At 34.2% G+C, this 23,841-nt stretch overlaps 1 protein-coding gene across 1 annotated transcript in view; it reads right to left on the reverse strand.

Moving 5' to 3' along the window:
- LOC140159688 (transient receptor potential cation channel subfamily M member 3-like) overlaps positions 1-23,039 on the reverse strand; it is a 76,522-nt gene extending 53,483 nt beyond the window's left edge. Inside the window, exons 1-3 of the mRNA XM_072183183.1 lie at positions 22,968-23,039; positions 20,311-20,390; positions 14,669-14,758 (exon numbers count right to left, since the gene is read on the reverse strand). Coding sequence (XP_072039284.1) covers positions 14,669-14,758; positions 20,311-20,390; positions 22,968-23,039 — 242 coding nt within the window. The remainder of the gene's footprint in view (positions 1-14,668; positions 14,759-20,310; positions 20,391-22,967) is intronic.
- Between the last annotated feature and the right edge of the window lie 802 nt (positions 23,040-23,841).

Raw genomic sequence — 23,841 nt, forward strand, 5'->3', positions numbered from 1 at the left:
AATACAACTTGTAGTAGTACAATAAGCCTGTCTTTTATAACTATATCCACCCATTGCACGGTTCCGTCATAATATGCAGGGACTGCCTTTTGAGGAGAGCGAGAGCAATCACTCTCTACTGATCTCCTAAATCTGATATAGGAGAGTTTTAGCTCTCCTTATTTAACCATTCTCTCCTTACATTCTATTGTAAATGCTCTAAACTCTCCTTGAAGGCTCCAGCTATTTAATGCTCTCCTGCAAATTCCAAAAGACTGTGGGAATTGAACCAGTTATATATAACATTCTTGTTTTCATTCCTATTGGCACTTCAAGGGTCTCCTTGCATATGGCAGAACTATGCAATGGGCACATTGGTAACAGAAGGTTACCTGGGCATAGATTTGTTGTACAAATTGAGTGAATGAAACTTAGAACCCAGCAGTACTAAATTGATAAATCGATGTCCGAAACACTTCAATGAAGCACTTGAGTACAAGCCTCACAATGTGGGATCCAGTCTAGGGGTGGGCGATTACATTAGCCACCCCTAGGTCAAAGAGTGGAGGCGGTGGATATCCTATGCATGGCAAAGTAATATTGTACATATACACTGTATATCCCCCTCCATGAGCAAGCAGACAAATATCAGAGTTTTTCTGGTCTTCTTCAATGTGAGCATAGACCATACAGGTTATCATACGAGGCATTGCAGGACAGATAACTACTACTACATAATCTATCTGTACTGTATTTGTGGCAATGATCCAAGTCCACTGAATCTTAGATGATCAAACAGGTACACATGAATCCATACCAATCTGGTTCAACTTGTGCAATATGAATACCTCAAAGACAATTGATATACATCTCACAGAGTGTTTGTGAAGTGTTATAAAGAGGCGTTCAATGTATCATTAGTGTGAAAGACTGAATGGTTTTAATTACAGTGTAGGTAAGAACATGGTAAAGAAACTATTCTGTTGTTAATTGTTAAATATGGTGCATCAAGAACATGGTAAAGCAACTATTCTGTTGTTAATTGTTAAATATGATGCATCAAGAACATGGTAAAGCAACTATTCTGTTGTTAATTGTTAAATATGATGCATCAAGAACATGGTAAAGCAACTATTCTGTTGTTAATTGTTAAATATGATGTATCAAGAACATGGTAAAGCAACTATTCTGTTGTTAATTGTTAAATATGGTGCATCAAGAACATGGTAAAGCAACTATTCTGTTGTTAATTGTTAAATATGATGCATCAAGAACATGGTAAAGCAACTATTCTGTTGTTAATTGTTAAATATGGTGCATCAAGAACATGGTAAAGTAACTATTCTGTTGTTAATTGTTAAATATGATGCATCAAGAACATGGTAAAGCAACTATTCTGTTGTTAATTGTTAAATATGATGCATCAAGAACATGGTAAAGCAACTATTCTGTTGTTAATTGTTAAATATGGTGCATCAAGAACATGGTAAAGTAACTATTCTGTTGTTAATTGTTAAATATGATGCATCAAGAACATGGTAAAGCAACTATTCTGTAGTGTATGGGTATCTTGTCTTGAGCAAGTGTTTTTAAAAGAAGTGTGAATCCACGAGTCCTCTCCCATATCAATTGTGCAATGTATCAATGATGAAACAGGCACCGTACTAATGACATAATGTGCTATTCAAGTTGAAATCCACACACCCCCTACGGAAGATATGACTTTAATCTTCCATATTGGGAGAGTGAATTTCAATTGGGGTTACCTGAAAGAGTGACTCCATTTGAAATCTACTCCCCCTGTGTGGGAGATGAAGGTCATGTCATGCATTGGGGTGTATGATTTGCACAACTGAAATAGTCCAATGTCCTGGCAAGGCTTCCTAATAGTCACACTATATAGTATAATCTTCTATCATAATATGATAATTTAACTATGTGCATATTAAAAGAGTTAAGTGCATCCAACCCCTACCTATTAAATTATTAAATATACTATGTATTCAGGACTAAGGCACAACCAATAATCGGATTGGGATACCAATCGGCCTGATATATATATGCGTCATCAGTAAAATATTGAATTGGCAGGAATTAGTTTACCGATAATGCTTACCGATATCATATGAAAGAAGCAACAACAGAGAGGTTTTTAATGCCAAAATTTGTCTTTTTACATAAGAGTCTACTCCATCCTCACAGGGTGTGCTATTTTGTCAGGGGATTGATAAATAAAATATCAGATCGGATATCGGCCAATTTTACCGGATATCGGATCGTTGACCACAACTAATTTGGGTTGAGCCTTTATATTCGGAACATACATGTAAAAACACTGTACTATGATTGATTGAGACTTGCCTGCTTTGACTGACCAACCCAACATACTTATTTCCTTAAAGCAATGTACATAAAACATGAAATTAGTAATACATCTATGATGGAAGTGCAATAACCATGGTAACACAAAAGTTTGTGTAATGATGATGATGATACAGTGCCAAGTGCTTAACATGTACTACTTCTCTTGCCGTTCACGAGCCCTATGTGCAGAATTCTCCCCTTCATAATGAAGTGGCCTTTTCCTGAAATTTCACCAAAAAATGATATTTTGTCATGTCAGAGCAAGAACACTGTATGTGCACAGGCAAGATATACATATTTTTATATGTATTTGTATATGTGTACACCCCTTAACCAACCCATACCATAATTAGCCTTATAGAAGAATGGCAGACACAATAGGAGGGCGCTGTTCAGTTTGGGTAAAGCCTTTTGAATTTCCCGGTAATAAGGCTTTACCCAAGCTGAACAGTACCCTCCTATTGTGTCTACCATTTTCAAACCATTTTTCAAAAAGGCTACATTTCCTGATGACAAAACTTGATTGCAAACCTAGCATCTCTCACAAACTCATATTTGTTCAGATCTAACCAAAGTAAGGTACTAATAATTATACAGGTGCACACTAGCACAATTGATATATTAAGAATTTTGTTTAAGCATCATTAATTTGAACTTGTGTGCTAGTTGGTACTGGTAGTTAGAATGTTTCTATATTCCAGTGTATGATGTGTAAGCCTTTTCCTTCTTTTTTACTAATAATTTTCCCAGTTTCAAGGATTTTTTTCAAATTTACACAAAAATCAGATCAAGATTTCAGAACAAAATATTTATCCTGCAAGCTCCACCGAAATGATCAATTTGATCTTAGCAGCTCATGTTCATTTCATATTTCATATGGCAAGTCAATTAAGTTGTTCTGTCTACTTCTAGACGTGTTATCCCACATTTCCTTTGACAGCCTCACTTCCACAATAATACACATTGTCCTTCCTTTAAAATGTCAGATTCTGTCTCTATTAACTTGCTTTCAGGTTTATCATTTGCTCAGTTTATTTGCAAAATCTGATTTTTGTATTATTATTAATTTATGGGTGTTCTTATTTGGCAAATCACTTTTTGTCTCTCAAAATAGGCAATGGGGCAGAGCTGTGACTGTGAAACTTGGCTGGTTATCGCTTATGCAAGTCTGATAACAAAACACGATATGCACCACAAATTATAGACGCATGGGGCTGCCATTGGGATACGAGACAGCTTGATAAAATGGCAGCCTTCATAGCTTTTATCCACTGCTGAACTGACTGACAACTCCCATATTTAATACTCCCTGGATTGGATAAGGGTCCTCTTCCCTCCAGGGTTGCCAACAAATTTCAGCCCTAATCGCCGGTCAAATTATCGAAGTCACCCAATTTTTCCCTTAACCATTGATTTCTATGGGATAGGAAACTACCAAAAATCACAGGAACCAATGTTGCAAAATCGCACAATTTTGTTCTTAACTACTGGTGTCTATGGGTCAAGAAAATCTTCAAAAGTCAAGGGGAAAATCTTCAAAAGTCACCCAATTGGGCTATCAAATCACACGTTTGGCAACCCTTCCCTCTGCCAACCCCTGGCCTCCAAAACCAATGATGAACACTCAAAAGATGCTTAACCTCATCTCAGAGTAGACACCACAATATGCATGCATCAGCCTCACACTTGTTGATGTTAAATCTATACAACATGTACATTCACACCACAAGTCAAACTCTATACACACACAATACAGGCAGTATGTCTGCACTTGACAAAATAAATATTTATAGTCTGTCTAAAATAGGACATTTTGTAATCAAAATCCATTTGATGTTATAGGTTGCAAGTGATTGATACAGAATACCTGAATATTCTGCATTTTCTATGTACACACACTGATGATGAGTATATATATACGGACCCGATGACTATTGACTAGACAATATGGCAACAGGTACAGAGATAATGATTAAGACTTTGCAGATACAGGCCGAGTTACAATAATCTGTACGCAACAGGGATATCACAGATTTCGAGTCGAACATCGTTGCCACTAATTTTGTTTTATGAAGACCATACATAATCAATTTAAATTTTAGAGTGAGGTAACATCATATTGGCATGTCAAATGGATCATATTATCGTGCTACATACCACTGACATATCATTGTAATCTTACGCATGTAAAATACAAACTCCTCAAAAATGTGTCAACTTTTCAATTAACACATGCGTAAGTCATATGCACTTATGTTATAAATGTACTTGTTTTTACCAATCAGAAAGAGCTTGAAATTCAACCTAGTTTTCACCAAATATCCCATCAACATACCTTCAACTTTAATTAGTGTGAAAGAGCTGATGAAAATATCAGATCCAGTCATTTTCACAATACGTGCCATTTTGTCAAAATAAACATGTTATTGAAACTTCCATTCAATGGTTTTTCGTGTTAAAATTAGGAGCACGTTGCAAAATCAAAATAAGGACATTCAAAATATTTTCTCAGATCTGCTGCTGCAATAGATTATTGAAGTATCAAGTGAAATGCTAGTAAGTTACCTTTAACAAAAAATTCCAATTTTGACTTGCATTTCATCCTTTCACTAAATGACCTCAAAAATGGCCGACTTAAAAACACCAGGGGAGCTAAATTAATAGGACAAATACAGACATGTGCATTTATAAGCATAAGTAACAACTCCATACGTGTCCAACTTAAGTTTTGGTGTGCTTTCCATGAAAGAGCCTTTCTTGAAAACTATATTATAATGTTTAGTGATACAAATATGAAAGTTTCATAAAAAACAAGGAATGTATCTTTGCCTGTTACTGGCTGCCATCATAAAATGTGGTCATATGAAATGATTTGAATACCTTTTTTTGTCAGAACCCAGATAGGCTGAAACTTTTATTATTAACATGATTTTTTCCATATTGGGTGCAGATCCTTTCAACTCGCCATTTTAGTCTGTTGTTTCACAATATGCACCCCATTTCTATTACCCAACTTTATTGCTAAAATTTCACTCGCATTGTAAAGTCATATATTTTCTTCTTTCAAATAATGAGCTTTCATATATGAACCCTGATCAAATTTCCCACTTTTAATAATGGCATTTTCTTAACTTGTCTGTCAGCGCACAGAATACAAAAATCAATTGGAACTAATGAGACCAAATATCCCCAGTTCTTAAAAATGACGAAGAATGACTAGGCAAATTATCTATACTGACATATGCACTCTAAGGTCTGAAACAAGTTCGTCTGTCAAGATGAACTTCTTTCACTAAATTTGTTTGTACATCCATAGAATGTCCTTTGCATATTTTGGGTACACAAACTCATACATACATGAGGTCAATTTTAAGCCATACTTGTTGAATGGAGGTTACTGAACTGTGACGTGAGGTGAGGCTGTATTGGCTCATTGTGGATGCAGTTAAATCTTTTTCCATCTGATTGTTGAGATTGAGAGGATAAAGCTCTGATATAATGGAATATTCAAGTAGGTTAGTAAATTACACAGAGCATAAAATGTGTCCCTGCCGGAAGGGTGAATATCTAACCAATATGCCGGACCCTGGGACATTTGCAACTTTAAAAAAGTCTAAATTAAATGAAGAAATAAAAATTATCCCATTTAGAGGCTTTTGTGGTTCATAAAAAAATAAAAAAATAAAAAAATAGACAAAAAATAATAATTTGTATGTGACCGTATTGTGGAAGATTTTGGAATTCAAACCATATTCAACAGTTTATTACGGTACTACAGATCCAGCCATTTTCATCCATAAAAACTGGAAAAGGTGTGGAAGATTTTGGAATTCCAAATAAAGATTACGTTATTTCAGGCCAAATTGTGCAAAATTGAAATTGGTTTGATAAATTTCAACAATTTTCAGATGCAATTTCACATAAACCTAGCAAATATTTCCTGCTGGATTGGCCATAAAGTGCAACTGGTATTGAGATGGCACCGAAATATTCCTGAGGGGGTGATGATTTTAAATTGAATAGCCCATCCCACATATCATGTGCATGCAACCTACTACAATGTATATCACAACAAAGTATAGTGGAAATGTGTGTGTAGGTATCGCAATACAAACGTAAGTAATTATTACAAGGTATTGGGTATCATGGGACTACATACATTTATCAATACAAGGAATATTATTACAATTTCAAAACGACTTCGGTCCATGGTACAGAGTAGCAAAAAAGGATTCCTAAAAAAGATGCCTATGGTGTAGGATGCTACTATAAATCACTTCCCATGTGTTTCTTTTGTGGTTTCTTCATAAATCTCGGATCTAGTGTTTAGACTTCCACAATGATATTTGCAATTAATTAAATACATGAAAGTCACCTCCTCCCAGATCAAAAAGAAGGAAATGGGAACCAAGAAATCAATTTTCATGAGGCCATATTTGTGTGTTCATAATGAAACATTTGTATCTTCGATTTTGTCATTGTATGCAATAAACATGCCAAAATGTATGCACATTGACTTCTTTCAACAGTAGCATGCTATCTGCTGAAGATAGCTTTGAGGTGTTACCGGTGTATTTTCTACAAATGTTTGTTTTTACTCAGTTTGTGCATTGAACTTTTCAACAGTTTTGTGTATCTACTGAAGGTAGATCTGTGGTACATGTTCTATGTTTGTTTGATTTAAGTGTGTTGTTTATGGATTAACATTTTTAAAGCATTGTGCTATCTACTGAAGATAGTTCTGTGGGGTATTTTCTACAAATATTTGTTTGCTTGTTTGTTTCAGTGTGTGCATTGACCTTTTTCAACAGTTATTGTGCTATCTACTGAAGATAGTTCTATGGTACATTTTATATGTTGTTTGATATTAGTAGGTTTGTTTGTGCATTGACTTTTATTCAACAGTATTGTGCTATCTACTGAAGATAGTTCTGTTGTATATTTTCTATAAACGTTTGTTTGTTTTAGTCTGTTTGTTTGTGCTATCTGCATTCAAATTTTCTACAGTTTTTTTTAAGTTGGTTTGATTTGAAGAATCGACTACTCATTATCAAAAAAATTTCATAATAACCTGCAAGTATTGCCTAGCTTGTCGTCCAACATTTTCATACATATCTTTGTATCATCCTGATCATGGCCCTATCTTTGGATCAACAACAAAACGTTTTGTAGCGAAAACCCTGACATTGCATAATTTGGCAGTCATGTCCGACCCTCTGCATGCAATATACAAAAGCTTTCATCATCATAGATTATTCATATATGCCACCATTTGTGACATGATAAATTTAGTGTCATAAACCGAACAAACTAGAAATGTAATTTTATACTGCTAAAAAATAACAAAAATAAATAAAACAATTTCATGCCACATTAATTTTCATGGTCTCACACTCTTCTTACCTCATGCAAAAATAATTTAAACAAACAATATCTTAAGTGTAAAAAAATGGAATTAATAAAATTAAAGACCAGCAAAAATTTTTTCAAATTGCAGCAGTGTGAAAAATTAAACACCCAAAAATTTTATAATATACTATAAATGTGAACATTTTTGTGGCACATTAATTTTCGTACCCAATGCAACTACCCAAAAAATAAAAGGTACAAATATATTCTGTTATATTGGGCTATGTAAGAAAACTATCTTAAAATTACGTATTCAAAAACACAAAGTAGTTCCAAAATCTGCAAATCGCAAACAAAATTACACACAAAATGTACCACTTTTACAGTATAATGAATCTGCCTCACATCACGTAGTGACCCGTAATGATGGGCTGACAAGCTGTGCGAATAGCCATTTATTTTGGCTATTAGTTGGCTTACGAGTGTTAGTATCATGTAGTTACTAGGCATCGCTTGGTTGGTCATCAGTAGCTTGTAGTGTCAGTTTAATTGAGATAAAAAAGGTTCTATATTTGCGAGACAGGATATGTCAAGTGGGGTTTCAATGACCAAGTGTCAGCAACTTTCACAAATACACAAAAAACAACTTGTTAGGTATCATCGTCCAGAGTTAACTCCAAGGCCATTTGTATCACCATCTTTGCATGTAAAAATGAGATTTCTCATCAATGAGACTTATACAATTATGCAGGGATATAAGTAGGCCTGAAGAAAAAACCTGAAAATCTGGAAAAGATCTGAAAAAAGCTTGTGAATTTGGGCTAAAAAACAAGCTGAAAATATATAGAAGTGTTGAAATTTGGAAAAAACAAAATATGCAATTTTTGATTAATCCTGATAACTTGCATCCGTGATAATTATATGTTTCGTACTGACGCAAGTAATAGTCCCAAGTCCTACCCCCAATTTTTAGAACAATTTCAGAAATTGTAAAAAAAAAAAATTTAAGTGGTTTTTTGTCGGTTGTTTTTAAAGGTATGTGGTCAGAATTTTCATATTATGTTTTGTACCTCACATTGAGGCCTGTACCAAAATAATCCAATTCCCAATGATATTAGAAGTAAAAACGTGTTTCACAATGGTCCATAGAAGGTATGTGTGGTATACCATAATTGGGGATGAGGCTATCACTTTTTTCATTCACCTTTGACCTTTTAATGGGTTGGGTACGGAAACTCATGCTCAACTACTTGAGGTCAAATTTGGAGCTATGTTGGTTAAATGGAGGTTAACAACAAACTTTGTCCTTGAAAATGAGACCATTACAGACACTCTCAGTTAAATTCAATTTGAGGGAAACAACCCACTCACAATCCCTCATGTGAGAAAGCGATCTTTCCCATCAGTGCTAGTAATTCAATTCTAATGTTTCCTGTGTACTATTTCACATTAGAAAGTAACACTTGCCATGGCCACTCAGGATTTGATAGTTTTGCTTTTTTATCACCATTTCAGCTATTCAGTATTGTGTTTAGTCTAGAATATTGCAAATTCATGTGTAATTTGTAACGAAACTTATTATTTTAATACATACCAACATCCACTTGACAAGTCAAATCTTAGAACAAATTAACAAGTCCTACAATATCAACACGTCCTCGCAAAATTGTGAGTTGTGTTAAATCACACTCCTAGCGAAAGTCGTAATATTGTGTGCTGCGCATAGGACAATGGCAGCCATGTTGGATATGCAGCTTAGGGAAAATGTACAATAACTTCATAAACATTTCAGATGATTATTCCTCATAAAACAGTTCTGAAATTTGCATTTTGATCATTATTACCATTTTTATGCCATGATGGCAATCAATGGGCTATTCCATTTAAAATCCACACTACCCTTGTGGAAGATTTCCCATGAGATCGAGGGAGTATGAGTTTGAATAGAATAGACAATTGGGTAGCTTCAATTTGAAATACTCACTCCAGTTGTGGAAGATATAGGTGAAGCCATAATACAGGTGGAGTATGGGTTCCAAAATGATTAATTCTGACCAACATACTTCCATACCTGCCAACCCTAAAACCTCACAAATAGGGACAAATGGGAGAAAAAAATCTGAAAATAGGGACATTCATGAATTTCCTCTAAATTACTATAGTCATATTTTTGCAAAAATAGGGACACATGGTAAAATTGTTCTCTTTTATGCTATTTGTTGCAGTAATAATACAAGTAGGGTATGTACTCCCCTGTGGAAGATATTTCCAAAATCTTCCACAGGGGTAGTGTGGATTTCAACTGGAATAGCCCAATGCATCTTGGATGTGCAGGGAATCCCCAGCTGTAGGCTGTGTGTAGGAAGTGTCTTATCTTCCTACACACAGATGCTTTTAAAGCGTCATTTTGATTATACTTTTATTATGACTTGAAAGATCCCAGTTTCTATGGTTTAGTTCCGTCATAGAGTCATAAGAGCGGCAGAGCCCAGATTGGATTCTGATGTACATATCACAAGATACATCTTTAAATAGACTTGTCAAATAATCTCATGCGTGTAAAAATCAATGGATTCTAAATTGCTATTTACAGATTATGTGTTAAGTGAGCACAGCTATTCTGGGCACATTTTGTGACAAACAAAGCTCTGATTCTGGACAAATTGAACCAAAGTGGTACATTAAACCTCTGCTTCTAAGAACTCTTTTGACTGAGTTAGCACTGGTTTCTGTGCTGTACTCTACCTGTATGATGATTTTCCAACTGTAGGATAGTAGCTATGCTCGGTGCTTGCTCCGCTTGCTATTCGAGAGGCGTCGCGGTTTGTGGAACGGGGCTAGTTCTAGACTGAGTCAGTTTGTAATCCCGACTCGAACTACCGACGTGTATGCGAACTCATTTTTTCCGCGCACCATTAAGACATGGAACAAGCTTCAGCAGTCAACTGTTGCGCAACCAGACCCCTGCAAGTTCAAGTCATCTCTCCTGCAAGACCCAGCTCTAAACAAAAACTAATCCACCCTCGCGAGCCTCCAGTTTAAACTTCTTCAAGGAGATTTTTGGAGGTTACCAATACCAAATACCAAGAGTGATTACAAATATATTGAGCCAATCAGAGATATGGTAAGAATAGTCTGCCATTGATCACACTGGCGCATCTACTAATGTCACTCTTTCGAGTAAACCAAACTATAGCCAAAGACTAGCCTCACAATTCAGATGATGCAATACATTTTGCCACACAAGGCTAAGAATTCAAGTTCATTGTTTGTTTCTTCAACTTTTTCATTTCACATTTTTAGCTTTTCTGTTCATTTTGTCCAGAAGAAAATTTTATATATTAACCCATACAAAGAATATGATTGGCCAATTACTAGTGATTATTTTTGCTATTCTTAGCAAAAACACTATGAAGAAGAATTTTTTCATTCAGTGAAATATGAACTGTTCCATTCCATGGAACACTCCATAATTCACCTCATGAAATAATTCTTTCAGCTGCACTCATAAACATTCAATATTTGTATAACATTGCATCACAATCCCCAATTAAATTTCCTGTGATCAGTATGATATAATTTTCAATTTCAGCCAGGTCTCTTCCATTATGGATCTAGAATCTTGCACAACATACTCCTCTGAAGCATTCACACAGACACCTCCTCTACCGAATAATGGAATACTCCCAAAACTGACATCAGAAATGACAATCCAGTTGAAACCAGGGTTGCCAAACCAGCGATTTGGTAGCCCAATTGGGCGACTTTTGAAGATTTTCCCCGTTACTTTTGACAATTTCCGGTCCCATAGAAACCAATGGTTAAGAAAAAAATTGGGCGACTTTTCAACATTGGCTCCCGCGACTTCCGCTAGTTTCCTGCCCCATAGAAACTAATGGTAAAGAGAAAAATTGGGTGACTTTTCGATTATTTGACCCGTGATTCGGGCTGAAATCTTTTGGCAACCCTGGTTGAAACCTATTAGAAATGATGAGCCAGTGGAATTCCCATATATCATTTATTACCAAAAATTGATTCAATTCTTTTGCTCCCATTTATTTCAGCTGTCTGTCTTTGGATTGACTTAATTGCTTACCCGTTAGAAGCATTACTATAAATCCACCTGTTATGGCAAGGAAATTGGCAATTCCATTTAATATCCACACTACCCCTGTGGAATATTTACCTAAAGTCTTCCACAGAGGGAGTATGAGTTTTGAATAGAATAGAGAATCGGGTAGCTTCCATTTGAATTACTCACTCCAGTTGTGGAAGATAAATGTAAAGCCATAATACAAGGGAGTATTGGTTTCAAAATGATTAACTCTGACCAATTATATTTGAGAAACATACTCCCCCTGTGGAAAATATTTCCAAAATCTTCCACAGGGGTAATGTGGATTTCAACTGGAATAGCCCAATTACAGGTACTGAAATGTTGCCGATGTTAGCATTAGACTGAAGCTAAAAGCTAAGAATAGTCTGAATAATGAGCAAGTGAGACCAAGATGTAAAGTCTGCACAAAAAGAAACTCAGCTGTTATAAACACGCCTATAGCTTCAGAACTAATAATCGTTTTCACAATATTTCAACATAGAGGGAAGGATGAATTATTTACGCGCATTTTGATACCCAATTTGTCCAATTGTGTTCAATATTAACAATACAGCAGTGTTTTGAAAGAAAAATAGCCGAATTTAAAAGTTGCAGCTATTTGTATTGATTTGAACTAAGCGTGAAGATAATGGCGGACTTTACGTGCTACCGTGCTGGCATAATAACCATTGATCGCTGTAAACTGCCACTTTTAAATTCGGCTATTTTTCTTTAAAAACACTACTGTGTTGTTAATATTGAACAACATTTGACAAATGGGGTATCATAATGTGAGTAAATAATTCATCCTTCCCACTATGTTGAAATATTGTGAAAACGATTATTAGTTCTGAAGCTATAGGCGTGTTTATAACAGCTGAGTTTCTTTTTGTGCAGACTTTAGATAGAGAAAGATGAGTATGATAAGGTTCCGCATACCTCCCAGTGTTATGACATGCACTAAGCGCTCAAACATGCTCATCTATCAGTACCCAGTTCTTTCCCCCTAATGTGTTTGTGCACTTAATAGAATAACCTTTGAATGCATGGGTACCAACAACTCATACCCATCAACTTGAGGTCAACTTTTGAGCTATTATTGTTGACTGAAGACTATTGAACTATGCCATTGGACATGAGGCTGATTTGGTTCACAGCGACTATACATATCAGTCATGGTTGAAAATTTGGAGATAAAAGCTCTGTAATTGGACCACTGATGACAGCAGAAAAAATAAGCAATAACAAGTTAACAACTGCATAATTTCGTAGCGCAATCAAGCAAAAATATCCACTCGGTTCAAAGTCAATTTTCTGTCTCTCATACATGTATATACTTTGTTCAACTTATAATTGGCAAAACTCATAACATTGTGGATTGATATAGAATGGTGTGCATGTTGTTGGGAGAGCACCTATGCTAGTTGCGGTTTGCGTAATGCATGACTGGTGCACCCGTATTTGAATTTAATCAAGCGTAAGTTGGCACTTTATTGATGTGCACAGTTTAAAACATACCAAATAACTTTTGCCATTTATAAGTTGAACAAAGTATAGAATTTGCTATTATGATTTGTTAGCTACGGCACATTTTTGTAAGCAGAACACAAACTGCATAATTTTGCAGCACAATCAAGCAAAATTATCTGTTTGTTTTTCAAAGTCAATTTTTTGTCTCTCATAGAATTGTCTACTCTGATTTATTAGCTACGATGCATTTTGCTGAGCAGAACACAAACTGCATAATTTTGCAGCACAATCAAGCAAAATTATCTGTTAGTTTTTCAAAGTCAATTTTTTGTCTCTCATAGAATTGTCTACTCTGATTTATTAGCTATGATGCATTTTGCTAAGCAGAACACAAACTGCATAATTTTGAAGCACAATCAAGAATTGTCTACTTTGATTTGTTAACTAAGCTGCATCTTTGCTAAGCAGAACATAAAGAGCATAATTTGCAGAACATAAAGAGCAGTACAACCAAGTAAAATTATCCAATTGCATTATAAAATTAATATTTGTTCCCCCAAAAAATTTTGTTATTTAACTTGCAAGCTGACAAATACAGTTAGTTGGCCTTGCATTTTGAGATAACAATTTGTTCGTTTTGCTCACAACAATAACGTTGTAAAGAAATTGAACCCTCTTCTGACCATACATCTCCAAATCAATTCAACCGACATGTACAGCTCATTTTGGTTGATCACGTTACATTTGCTATTGATCTGTGGCTTTGTGGGTCCTACACATGTATAGGTTCATGCATCGTCCGTACACAATCAGTGTTCACTCATTCTTTAGTAATTTTGTCCACTTTGGGCAAAAATATAAAAATTGCCAATAAAAATGTCAATTGTCTTGCATCAATTAGGATATAAATGGACTATTCCAGATGAAATCAATACACACCCTTTGTGGAACACATGACCTTAATCTTCCACAGAGGGAGTGTGAATTTCAAATGGAGTTACCTGTCTGGGTGACTCCAATTGAATTCTACACCCCCTGTGTGGGTGATTAGGGTCATGTCTGCCACAGGTATATGGATTTTAACAGGAATAGCCCAATGTTCAGCCTCAGTTGAACACTGTGATGTATAGCCACGGGCATGTTTCATAATCTTTTACAAATGCAAGTATGTGTATCACATCTTATCTCTAAATTAGAGGTGTCCATTTCTTCGGAAGTCTGTAATTATTTTTTATGATCTTACAAGCAAATAAAGGAAGAATTATAGACACCCTAAGCTCTCAACTTCCTCACCTGACAAATTCAATTTGTGCATTTTCCTCTTTTCAAGAAAAATAAAATGTGCTGATCATTATGACCTAAGTTCTGCTACATGTCTTATATACTTATGTCAAATATGAAAATGCATACACAGTACTGGGCCATCTTGGCGGTGTCTTCTTCGGGTCTTCTTCGTCAATTTGATCCAAGAACACAACACTACCGGTCCTGGGCAGCAAACTATTACATGTTTGTAAAACAATAACAATTCAACCTGTTATTATATGTGGACTTAAAGAAAACGGAAGTTGGAGAAGTGATATGATAATGTAGAAATAGGTGTGTAACTATGATGATGTTGATGGATGATTACTATGACCTGTGTTCACATTAGAAAATAACTTGATATGACGATGATTAGTTAATCTTTATTTAGGTAAATAATCATGTCTTCACATTGCAAGTAACAAAGATCAAATGAAGACACTGTCCAGTTCACATTACTTTTAAAACAATCAGGGTACATGTGTGGTTTTGCAGTGACAAAGTTCGCCAATTGTGACCCGGCAGCACAAACGAGCCGTAAATTCCCTAAATTGTATTCTGAGTTATGGTGTAAAATGTGTAGGAAGGTCGTATTCATCGGTCACTTAAGCTGGCGCGACATCCGTCTTATTTTGATAGTCACAACACCAATCAATAATCCTATTATTGAAGTGGATAATAAGCTTCTACCTTAGATGGCTATAGAACTTTTAATAGCTCTGGTCTTTGTTTGCTTTTGCTAAATCCTTTTCAAGTGGTGGGTTATTTGTATAGGTATGCATAACCAACAATTAACAATGAGAGAACACTTCTTTTCTTGTTGACTTGGGGATGATTTGAAATGACCACCAATTATGACTGTTTGATATTTATTGCCGGCAATGTTGAAAAAGAGACACACATAGAAACGAAAAAAGCTATAATCTTGTTGAAGGCGCAAAGTTTAACTAACCATAACTCCGCTTCTGGATATCGTTTGAAGTCAAATGATATACCATTTTTAAGTTTATGATGTTTATTTTTAAACACGAAATAAAACAAAATTGACCGGGGAGGAATTTACGGCTCATTCGCCGTGAACGGTCACAATTAGCTTCAAGCAATTTGTTTCATTGAATAAAGCGGATGTTCATATTTCAAAATTGCTTTACAAGTCGAAATGTAAGTAATCACTTATTCAAATGAAGTGTGCATTCACATTACAATACCCCTTCCTTGAAATTAAGCAATTTTTCAATCGGATAAACCTCTTTAGATTCCTTGAAACAAAGTAATGTTACACCATTTTAATCTTAAAGCAGTCAAATTTCCCAAGTGTGAACAAGGTCTATGATGAGGATGCTATTGATTATGAGGAGAAAAAGAGTAATGAAATGTAAAATATATAATGTACAAGAATTCTCACAATTGATATATTTCTAAAGCAAATCAATGTAAATTATATGCTTTTATATAAAAAAAAAGAAGCATCATTATACATAATATGCAACATGAGGACACTGTGACCAAAGCTGTTTGGCTCTTTGAAAGTTTTTTTATATTCTGACATTGCTGGAGCATCATTAAGGGAAGGGGTATGAACGTTTGGACAGTATTTATTGTGGGACATTAGAGCACACCAGACATATCCTGAATACGAAGAATGTCCTTCTGATATCAAATAATTGATTTTTGAAATTCGCAATGTAATACACATTTTATGGCAAATCATTAAAAATTGATATTTTTGATATTTAACAGTACTCGAAGTAACATTTATAAATCTGATGATTTATACTTAAAGTGTATGTAGGTGGGATGAAAAGCCGACGATCAATTGAAAATTTTGACCTTTCATTATTGAAGATATGGATTTTTTTCCCAAAACACCAAAAAATTAGGTCTTTTTGGAAAAAATCCATATCTTCAATATAAAAGGTCAAAATTTTCAATTGATCATCGGCTTTTCCTCCCAGCTACATACACTTTAAGAATATATCATTAGATTTATAAAATTTACTTTGAGGACTGTTATATATCAAAAATTTGAAAAATATCAAATTTTGATAATTTGTCATAAAATTTGTATTATATCGTGAATTTCAAAAAATGAAAATTACAGATGACTGGTTGAGTATAGTCCCACCCCGCTTTTTGGGTGAACATTTTTTCAAAATTGGGGGTGGGACTATACTCAATTTCAACAAAATAAAATTTCTAAGTTTTTTATTTTTTCGGTTTTGTAGTGTCCCTAGACCTAGACCTAAATGCTAGGATCATTCATGGTTGACCTAAAAAAAAAAAAAAAAAAAAAAAAATTTCAAGATATTTTGTATTTTTAATATGAAAATTGATAATTTGTATTCATGTCATAGTCTATTAATGATTTCAAAATGCATTGAATTTGAATGCATTTTGAAATCATTTTAGATTATGACATGAATACCAAGTATCAATTTTCATATTAAAAATACAAAACATCTTGAAATTTTTTTTTTTAGGTCAACCATGAATGATCCTAGCATTTAGGTTTAGGTCCTGGGACACTCCAAAGCCAAAAAATAAATAACTTACAAAAAACAAAAAAAAAAAATTGGGTGGGACTTTACTCGAAGGTGGGACTATACTCGCGTCAGTACGGTATTTAACATCAGAAAGACATGCTTCGTATTCAGAATACAATTTGATACGTCTGAGGTGCTCTCATGTTCCACAAAAAATACTGTCGAAACGCCATAAACGCTCATTCTAGATCCCTTAAGGTCAGGATGGTATTTTTCTATACTGTGAGGCTCTCAATTTTGGATTGGGTGGAGATATGTGATAATGAAAAAGAGACCCAAAATCGTTTAACTGTCTTTTCAAAATGAAGGTCAATTTGCCAAATTATGGAAAACGTATGCAAATTTGTATTTTTTGGCCACAAAATGTTGTTGAAAAAGAATCCCTTCTCCTCAACTTAAAAATCAACATCCAAATCTAAACCCAACAGCCTGAAAATGATCCTGAAAATCCCTTTCCAAATTCCATCCCTGGCAATTTTTCATTTCAACCAAACTCAGCAAGTCAATTCAAAACAAACTAAATGCCTCATTACTGCATATATATAAGGTATGCTTTTTTCTATTACTCAGGTTACAAAGCAATTTCATTACATGATAGAAAAGGATCTCTAGGTAGCTAGACCAGAACTAAAACCAACTTGGGGAATTTGAAAATGTTTCAGTGCAGACACTGCATAAAAAAGTATTGACAATTTAAAGGAAAGCTCTTCATTCATGTAATGCAATTGCTTTAACTTGATTTGTCTGTAATTTACACAAAATATTGTACGGTGCAGAGAGTGAGGGTCAATACTTAAGGGATCTAAAATGAGCGTTTATTGCGTTTCGACAGTATTTTTGTGGGACATGAGAGCACCTCAGACCTATCGAATTGCATTCTGAATCTGAAGCATGTCTTTCTGATATCAAATAATTTTCATTTTTTGAAAATCACAATATAATACAAATTTTATGACAAATTATAAAAATTTGATATTTTTCAAATTTTTGATATATAACAGTCCTCGAAGTAAATTATATAAATCTAATGACATATTCTTAAAGTGTATGTAGCAGGGAGGAAAAGCCGACGGTCAATTGAAAATTTTGACCTTTCATATTGAAGATATGGATTTTTTTCCCAAAAAGACCTAATTTGTTTTTGGTGTTTTGGGAAAAAAAATCCATATCTTCAATACGAAAGGTCAAAATTTTAAATTGATCGTCGGCTTTTTATCCCACCTACATACACTTTAGGTAGAAATCATCAGATTTATAAAGTTTACTTCGAGTACTGTTAAATATCAAAAATATCAATTTTTAATGATTTGCCATAAAATGTATATTAAATTGCGAATTTCAAAAAATCAAAATTATTTGATATCAGAATGACATTCTTAGTATTCAGAATGCAATTCGATATGTCTGATGTGCTCTAATGTCCCACAATAAATACTGTCCAAACGTTCATACCCCAGCCCTTAACTAAATTGATTCGGTATAAATAATGAAGTATCCATAATTAAAAATAGATATTAATTTAAGATGACAATTTCACAATTGATCTCCTAAGCAAACAACTGCACCTTGCATTAAAGCCATAATGTGTGATTTGCTCCACAGTGATGCCCTCGATTTTCATTGAATTTCTACTTTTTGCATGATTGTAATGCCCAGTGGTGTACTAAAATACCATGTGACAGGCTAAGCCTGAAGTGCTTTAATTAAAGATATTATTTAAAATACAGAGATCTCCAGTTTATTCAGAGTTCACTGATTTACTGCTTGCTAACTTGTCTCGTGAATGTTAGCTCGATCATGTGTGCATGTATCACTGAATCAGCGACATATAAATTGTGTGCATATTCGTCATACAGCTCAAATTACCGTACTTTTCCTGACCAGACAGTCCATGCCAAAATTGTTACTACACCTTTACATTTCATCGAATCTCTTTTTGATGTCTGTCATTTTGAACATCACACTTGAAAGATGTATGCTATGTAGAAACTTTATTTTGCAATTGCATCATTTGCATATTATTAGCATATTTGCAAGAAAAAACATGAAAATCAATAAATACCTATATTTTTCACAATTTCAATATTTTATTAAAAATTAAGCATGTAGGCCGTGTGTTATGACTTGATGAATGAAGCTGTTAAACAGATTTTGATATTTTTGCTTATTTTTGCTTTTTTGCCCCAAAATGTGTAAAAATCAACATTTTTTGGATGACCTATATTTTCTTTGAATATTTATAAAATTTCTTAATTTAGGTATAATACAGTGCAGAAAAAGATGTCATAAAAATCTGTTAAACAGATTTCCAATAAATTGTTCCATTTTCCATTTTGGGTTAAATACTCAATTTTCATGCGCGGGATATTTGAAACATAAATGAAAACATGTCCATTGTACTTTTTCCTCGAGATGTACTATAATATCAAGGTTACGGATATATTATAATCCCTTCTTATCTTCACTGATCCATCAGATACCTATTGTTATGAATGATCAATGAAAAGGTTCAGAACTGGGCTACTAATGGTCTGTCAAGTATCTATAGTTATTTTCATGACTGTGTCAACTCAAAAATCATGCAAGGTCGAATGTAGGAAAAGTACGATCAGTTGAGCTGTACGTCTTAATATGTCCCAGCTGCGCGATGCTCCACACAATAATACATGTAAAATGATCGGCGAGCAAATACACACATTATAGGCGCTGGAATGAATAGCAATTTTCTTTGTTTTACCTCATTTGTAAATTGTTTGGCTCAAAATTAAAAGCGGACAATGTGATCAGTGAAAACTAACATTTAAATAGTTACATCTATTCTTCATGCAAATCACACGTTATTGCTTTAACTCGGTTAAAGGTAACATACACACACTGCGACAAATTTGTAGTCAATAACACTGACAAAGAGCTTACAATACATTAATTGGCACCACTTCAATACTGCAGGTGTACATCACTAGGATCCACAACATGCCCATCTATCAGGGCACAGTTCTTTAACCCCAATACATTTGTACATTCATTGAATGACCTTGGAAAATTTGGGTGCAAAAACTCATACTTTGCAACTTGAGGTCAAATTTTGCACTATGATTGTCTTATTGAGGTTACTGAACTATGCCATTGGGATGAGGCCATTGTGGTCCATAGTGTCATGCATGCTAAGTCTACCATGCCACACTTTTAATTATATACACTCACCTTTCAGCAGCACGCTTACTGCCTATAAATTTGGCACATTCTTTCTTCTTGAAGGTGTTTTCAATCCAACTCTTCTGAGCCTGTACAAATTAATCAAAGAAAAAAATGTATACATTAGTATCATTATTCATTTTATTTCTAAAACTTCATAAATTCATCCTTTCCTTTTACAAGTTAAGCATACTACCAACTGTCCTGCGCGTATTATTTTGCACAAAGACCTGTGGATTCGCTTGACATTGCGCACGTTAAGTGTCAGAGATATTCGACAAGAGAAGGGGGGACCATTCCCGGTTCTGATATCTGCAATCAATCCTAGGTTCCAGGATCGTGCATAGGTAAAACTGTGCACGTTAAGCTAGTGCGACAATACTCAAATTGAGGTATGTACGTATATAGGAAGAAGAAGGAGGACTATTGTTTAAAAAGGACTCTGCAAAACATACAACATGGATGTTATACAAATATTACATGCCTATGAGTGATTGAGTGTGATAGTACAAAATATATGATGAGGTCAAATTTTGACTTTTCTATTTCATGAGGCGTAGCCAAGTGAAATAGATCAGTCAAAATTTGACCGAATGATATGTTTTTACTATTACACGAATATTAATGGCATGTAATATTTGTTTTATATCATGATATCACATGGTTTCTTTTCATGCTATCAGGGGTGTGAGAGGCCTCAGACCAAAAAAGCTGAGAATTACTAAAAAAAGCTGAAAAACAGCGTAAAAGCAGGGTAAAAACATCAGATATGGGCTGAAAATAAAAGAAAACGCGTAAATGTTAGCAATAAAAAAAGCTGAAATCAGCTTAAGGGATCTAAAATGAGCGTTTATTATGCGTTTTCGACAGTATTTTTTTGTGGGACATGAGAGCACCTCAGACCTATCGAATTGCATTCTGAATACTGAAGCATGTCTTTCTGATATCAAATAATTTTCATTTTTGAAAATCACGATATAATTCAAATTTTATGACAAATTATAAAATTTGATATTTTTCAAATTTTGATATATAACAGTCCTCGAAGTAAATTATTTAAATCTAATGATATATTCTTAAAGTGTATGTAGCAGGGAGGAAAAGCCGACGATCAATTGAAAATTTTGACCTTTCATATTGAAGATATGGATTTTTTTCCCAAAAGACCAATTTTTTTTTGGTGTTTTGGGAAAAAAAATCCATATCTTCATACGAAAGGTCAAAATTTTCAATTGATCGTCGGCTTTTCATCCCACCTACATACACTTTTTAAGTATAAATCATCAGATTTATAAAGTTTACTTCAAGTACTGTTAAATATCAAAAATATCAATTTTAATGATTTGCCATAAAATGTGTATTAAATTGCGAATTTCAAAAATCAAAATTATTTGATATCAGAATGACTTTCTTCGTATTCAGAATGCAATTCGATATGTCTGATGTGCTCTAATGTCCCAAAATAAATACTGTCCAAAGGTTCATACCCCAGCCCTTAAAAGCTGAAATTTCACACCCCTGTGCTATGTGATAGTAAAAACTATCACACAGCTAAAGTCACTGTAATCATGATATAAAAGTAGCTGTTGAAAAAAACCCTGAAATGGTGTGAGCAAAATATTTATTTAAAAAAAAAAATTTAATTTCTTTCCGGAAAAATCCGGATTCCGGATCCGCGAAAAAAGACACGTAAATCCGTAAAATAACAGAAAACTTACATCCCTGATTATAACTAGCATCACACAAATAACATTCCCAAAAGATAGATAACAAAGGATCTATTAACTTAAGGGATCTAGAATGATCGTTTATTGCGTTTCGATAGTATTTTTGTGGGACATGAGAGCACCTCAGACATATCGAATTGCATTCTGAATACGAAGCATGTCTTTCTGATATCAAATAATTTTCATTTTTTGAAAATCACAATATAATACAAATTTTGTGACAAATTATAAAAATTTGATATTTTTCAAATTTTTGATATATAACAGTCCTCGAAGTAAATTATATAAATCTAATGATATATTCTTAAAGTGTATGTAGCTGGGATGAAAAGCCGACAGTCAATTGAAAATTTTGACCTTTCATATTGAAGATATGGATTTTTTTCCCAAAAAGACCTAATTTTTTTGGGTGTTTTTGGAAAAAATCCATATATTCAATCTTAAAGGTCAACATTTTCAATTGATCGTCGGCTTTTCATCCCACCTACATACACTTTAAGTATAAATCATCAGATTTATAAAGTTTACTTCAGTACTGTTAAATATCAAAAATATCAATTTTAATGATTTGCCATAAAATGTGTATTAAATTGCTAATTTCAAAAATCAAAATTATTTGATATCAGAAGGACATTCTTCGTATTCAGAATGCAATTCGATATGTCTGATGTGCTCTAATGTCCCAAAATAAATACTGTCCAAACGTTCATACCCCTTCCTTAAAGCAATAACATTTCCATAAAAAAATAGATTTTTACTTCTATTGATAATTTTTAAGATCAGCATCACTGGATACATAACATAACATAACATAACATAACATAATAGGCATTTATTGAGCGCCCCACAAAGAACGGAGCGCTTTACAAAAGAATATATACAGCTACATGAAACTAATACAAACAATACAAAGCATAATATATGTCAAAGCATACATACATGTACATGTACATAATTGTTGTGTTCTTCATCCAATTGTTTACTAAAGCTAAATCGTACTTTACGAAACATGGCGCTTCCATAAGGTTGAACCTCAAAATAGATCTATACCGCACAATATCATGAGAATTTTATTCCAATAATGTATTTTCCGAGAGGTACATCAAAAGATTTCACAAATCACTGCCGTACACTTTGTCCAAACGTCTGCCGAAGCTAGATCTCGGTTTACAAAAGATGGTGCTTAGCAAGGTTGAAATCTCAAAATAGAGCTGAACTGTGCAATATGCCAATATCACATCAATTTCATATCCAATAATGATTTTGCAGACCACCAGATTCATACATGATTGTTGTACTGTACTCTCTTTAACCAAACGTTATGCCTAAGCATGATCAAAATTGACAAACATCGTAGACTTGGTACCTCAACTAACTTATGCAATATCACATCAACTTTTATAACCACTGATAATTTTGAGGATATGAATCACCAGATTCACCACAATGGGCTATTTCAGTAGAAATCCATACACCCCTATGAAAGACATGGCCTTAATCTTCCACACAGGGAGTGTGATTTTCAAATGAGGTTACCTGAATGATGGGTGACTCTATTTGAAATCTATGCTCCCTGTGTGGAAGATTAAGGTCATAGGTGTATGGATTTCAACTGGAATAGCCCAAGTGTTATGCTCTTCTTCCAAACCGTCTGCCAAGCAATTAAGCCAATTAAGCCTTGCAATATCACATGTATCAATTTTAATTTACTGAAAAAACAACTTAATTTCGCGAGGTATTTAATTTCGCGAGGTCTATAAATTCGCGAAATTAAATACTCGCGAAATTGTCTGTCTGCACAAACCTTCATATT

This window comes from Amphiura filiformis, chromosome 8 (genome assembly GCF_039555335.1).
Source record: "Amphiura filiformis chromosome 8, Afil_fr2py, whole genome shotgun sequence".
Taxonomy (NCBI): Eukaryota; Metazoa; Echinodermata; class Ophiuroidea; order Amphilepidida; family Amphiuridae; genus Amphiura; species Amphiura filiformis.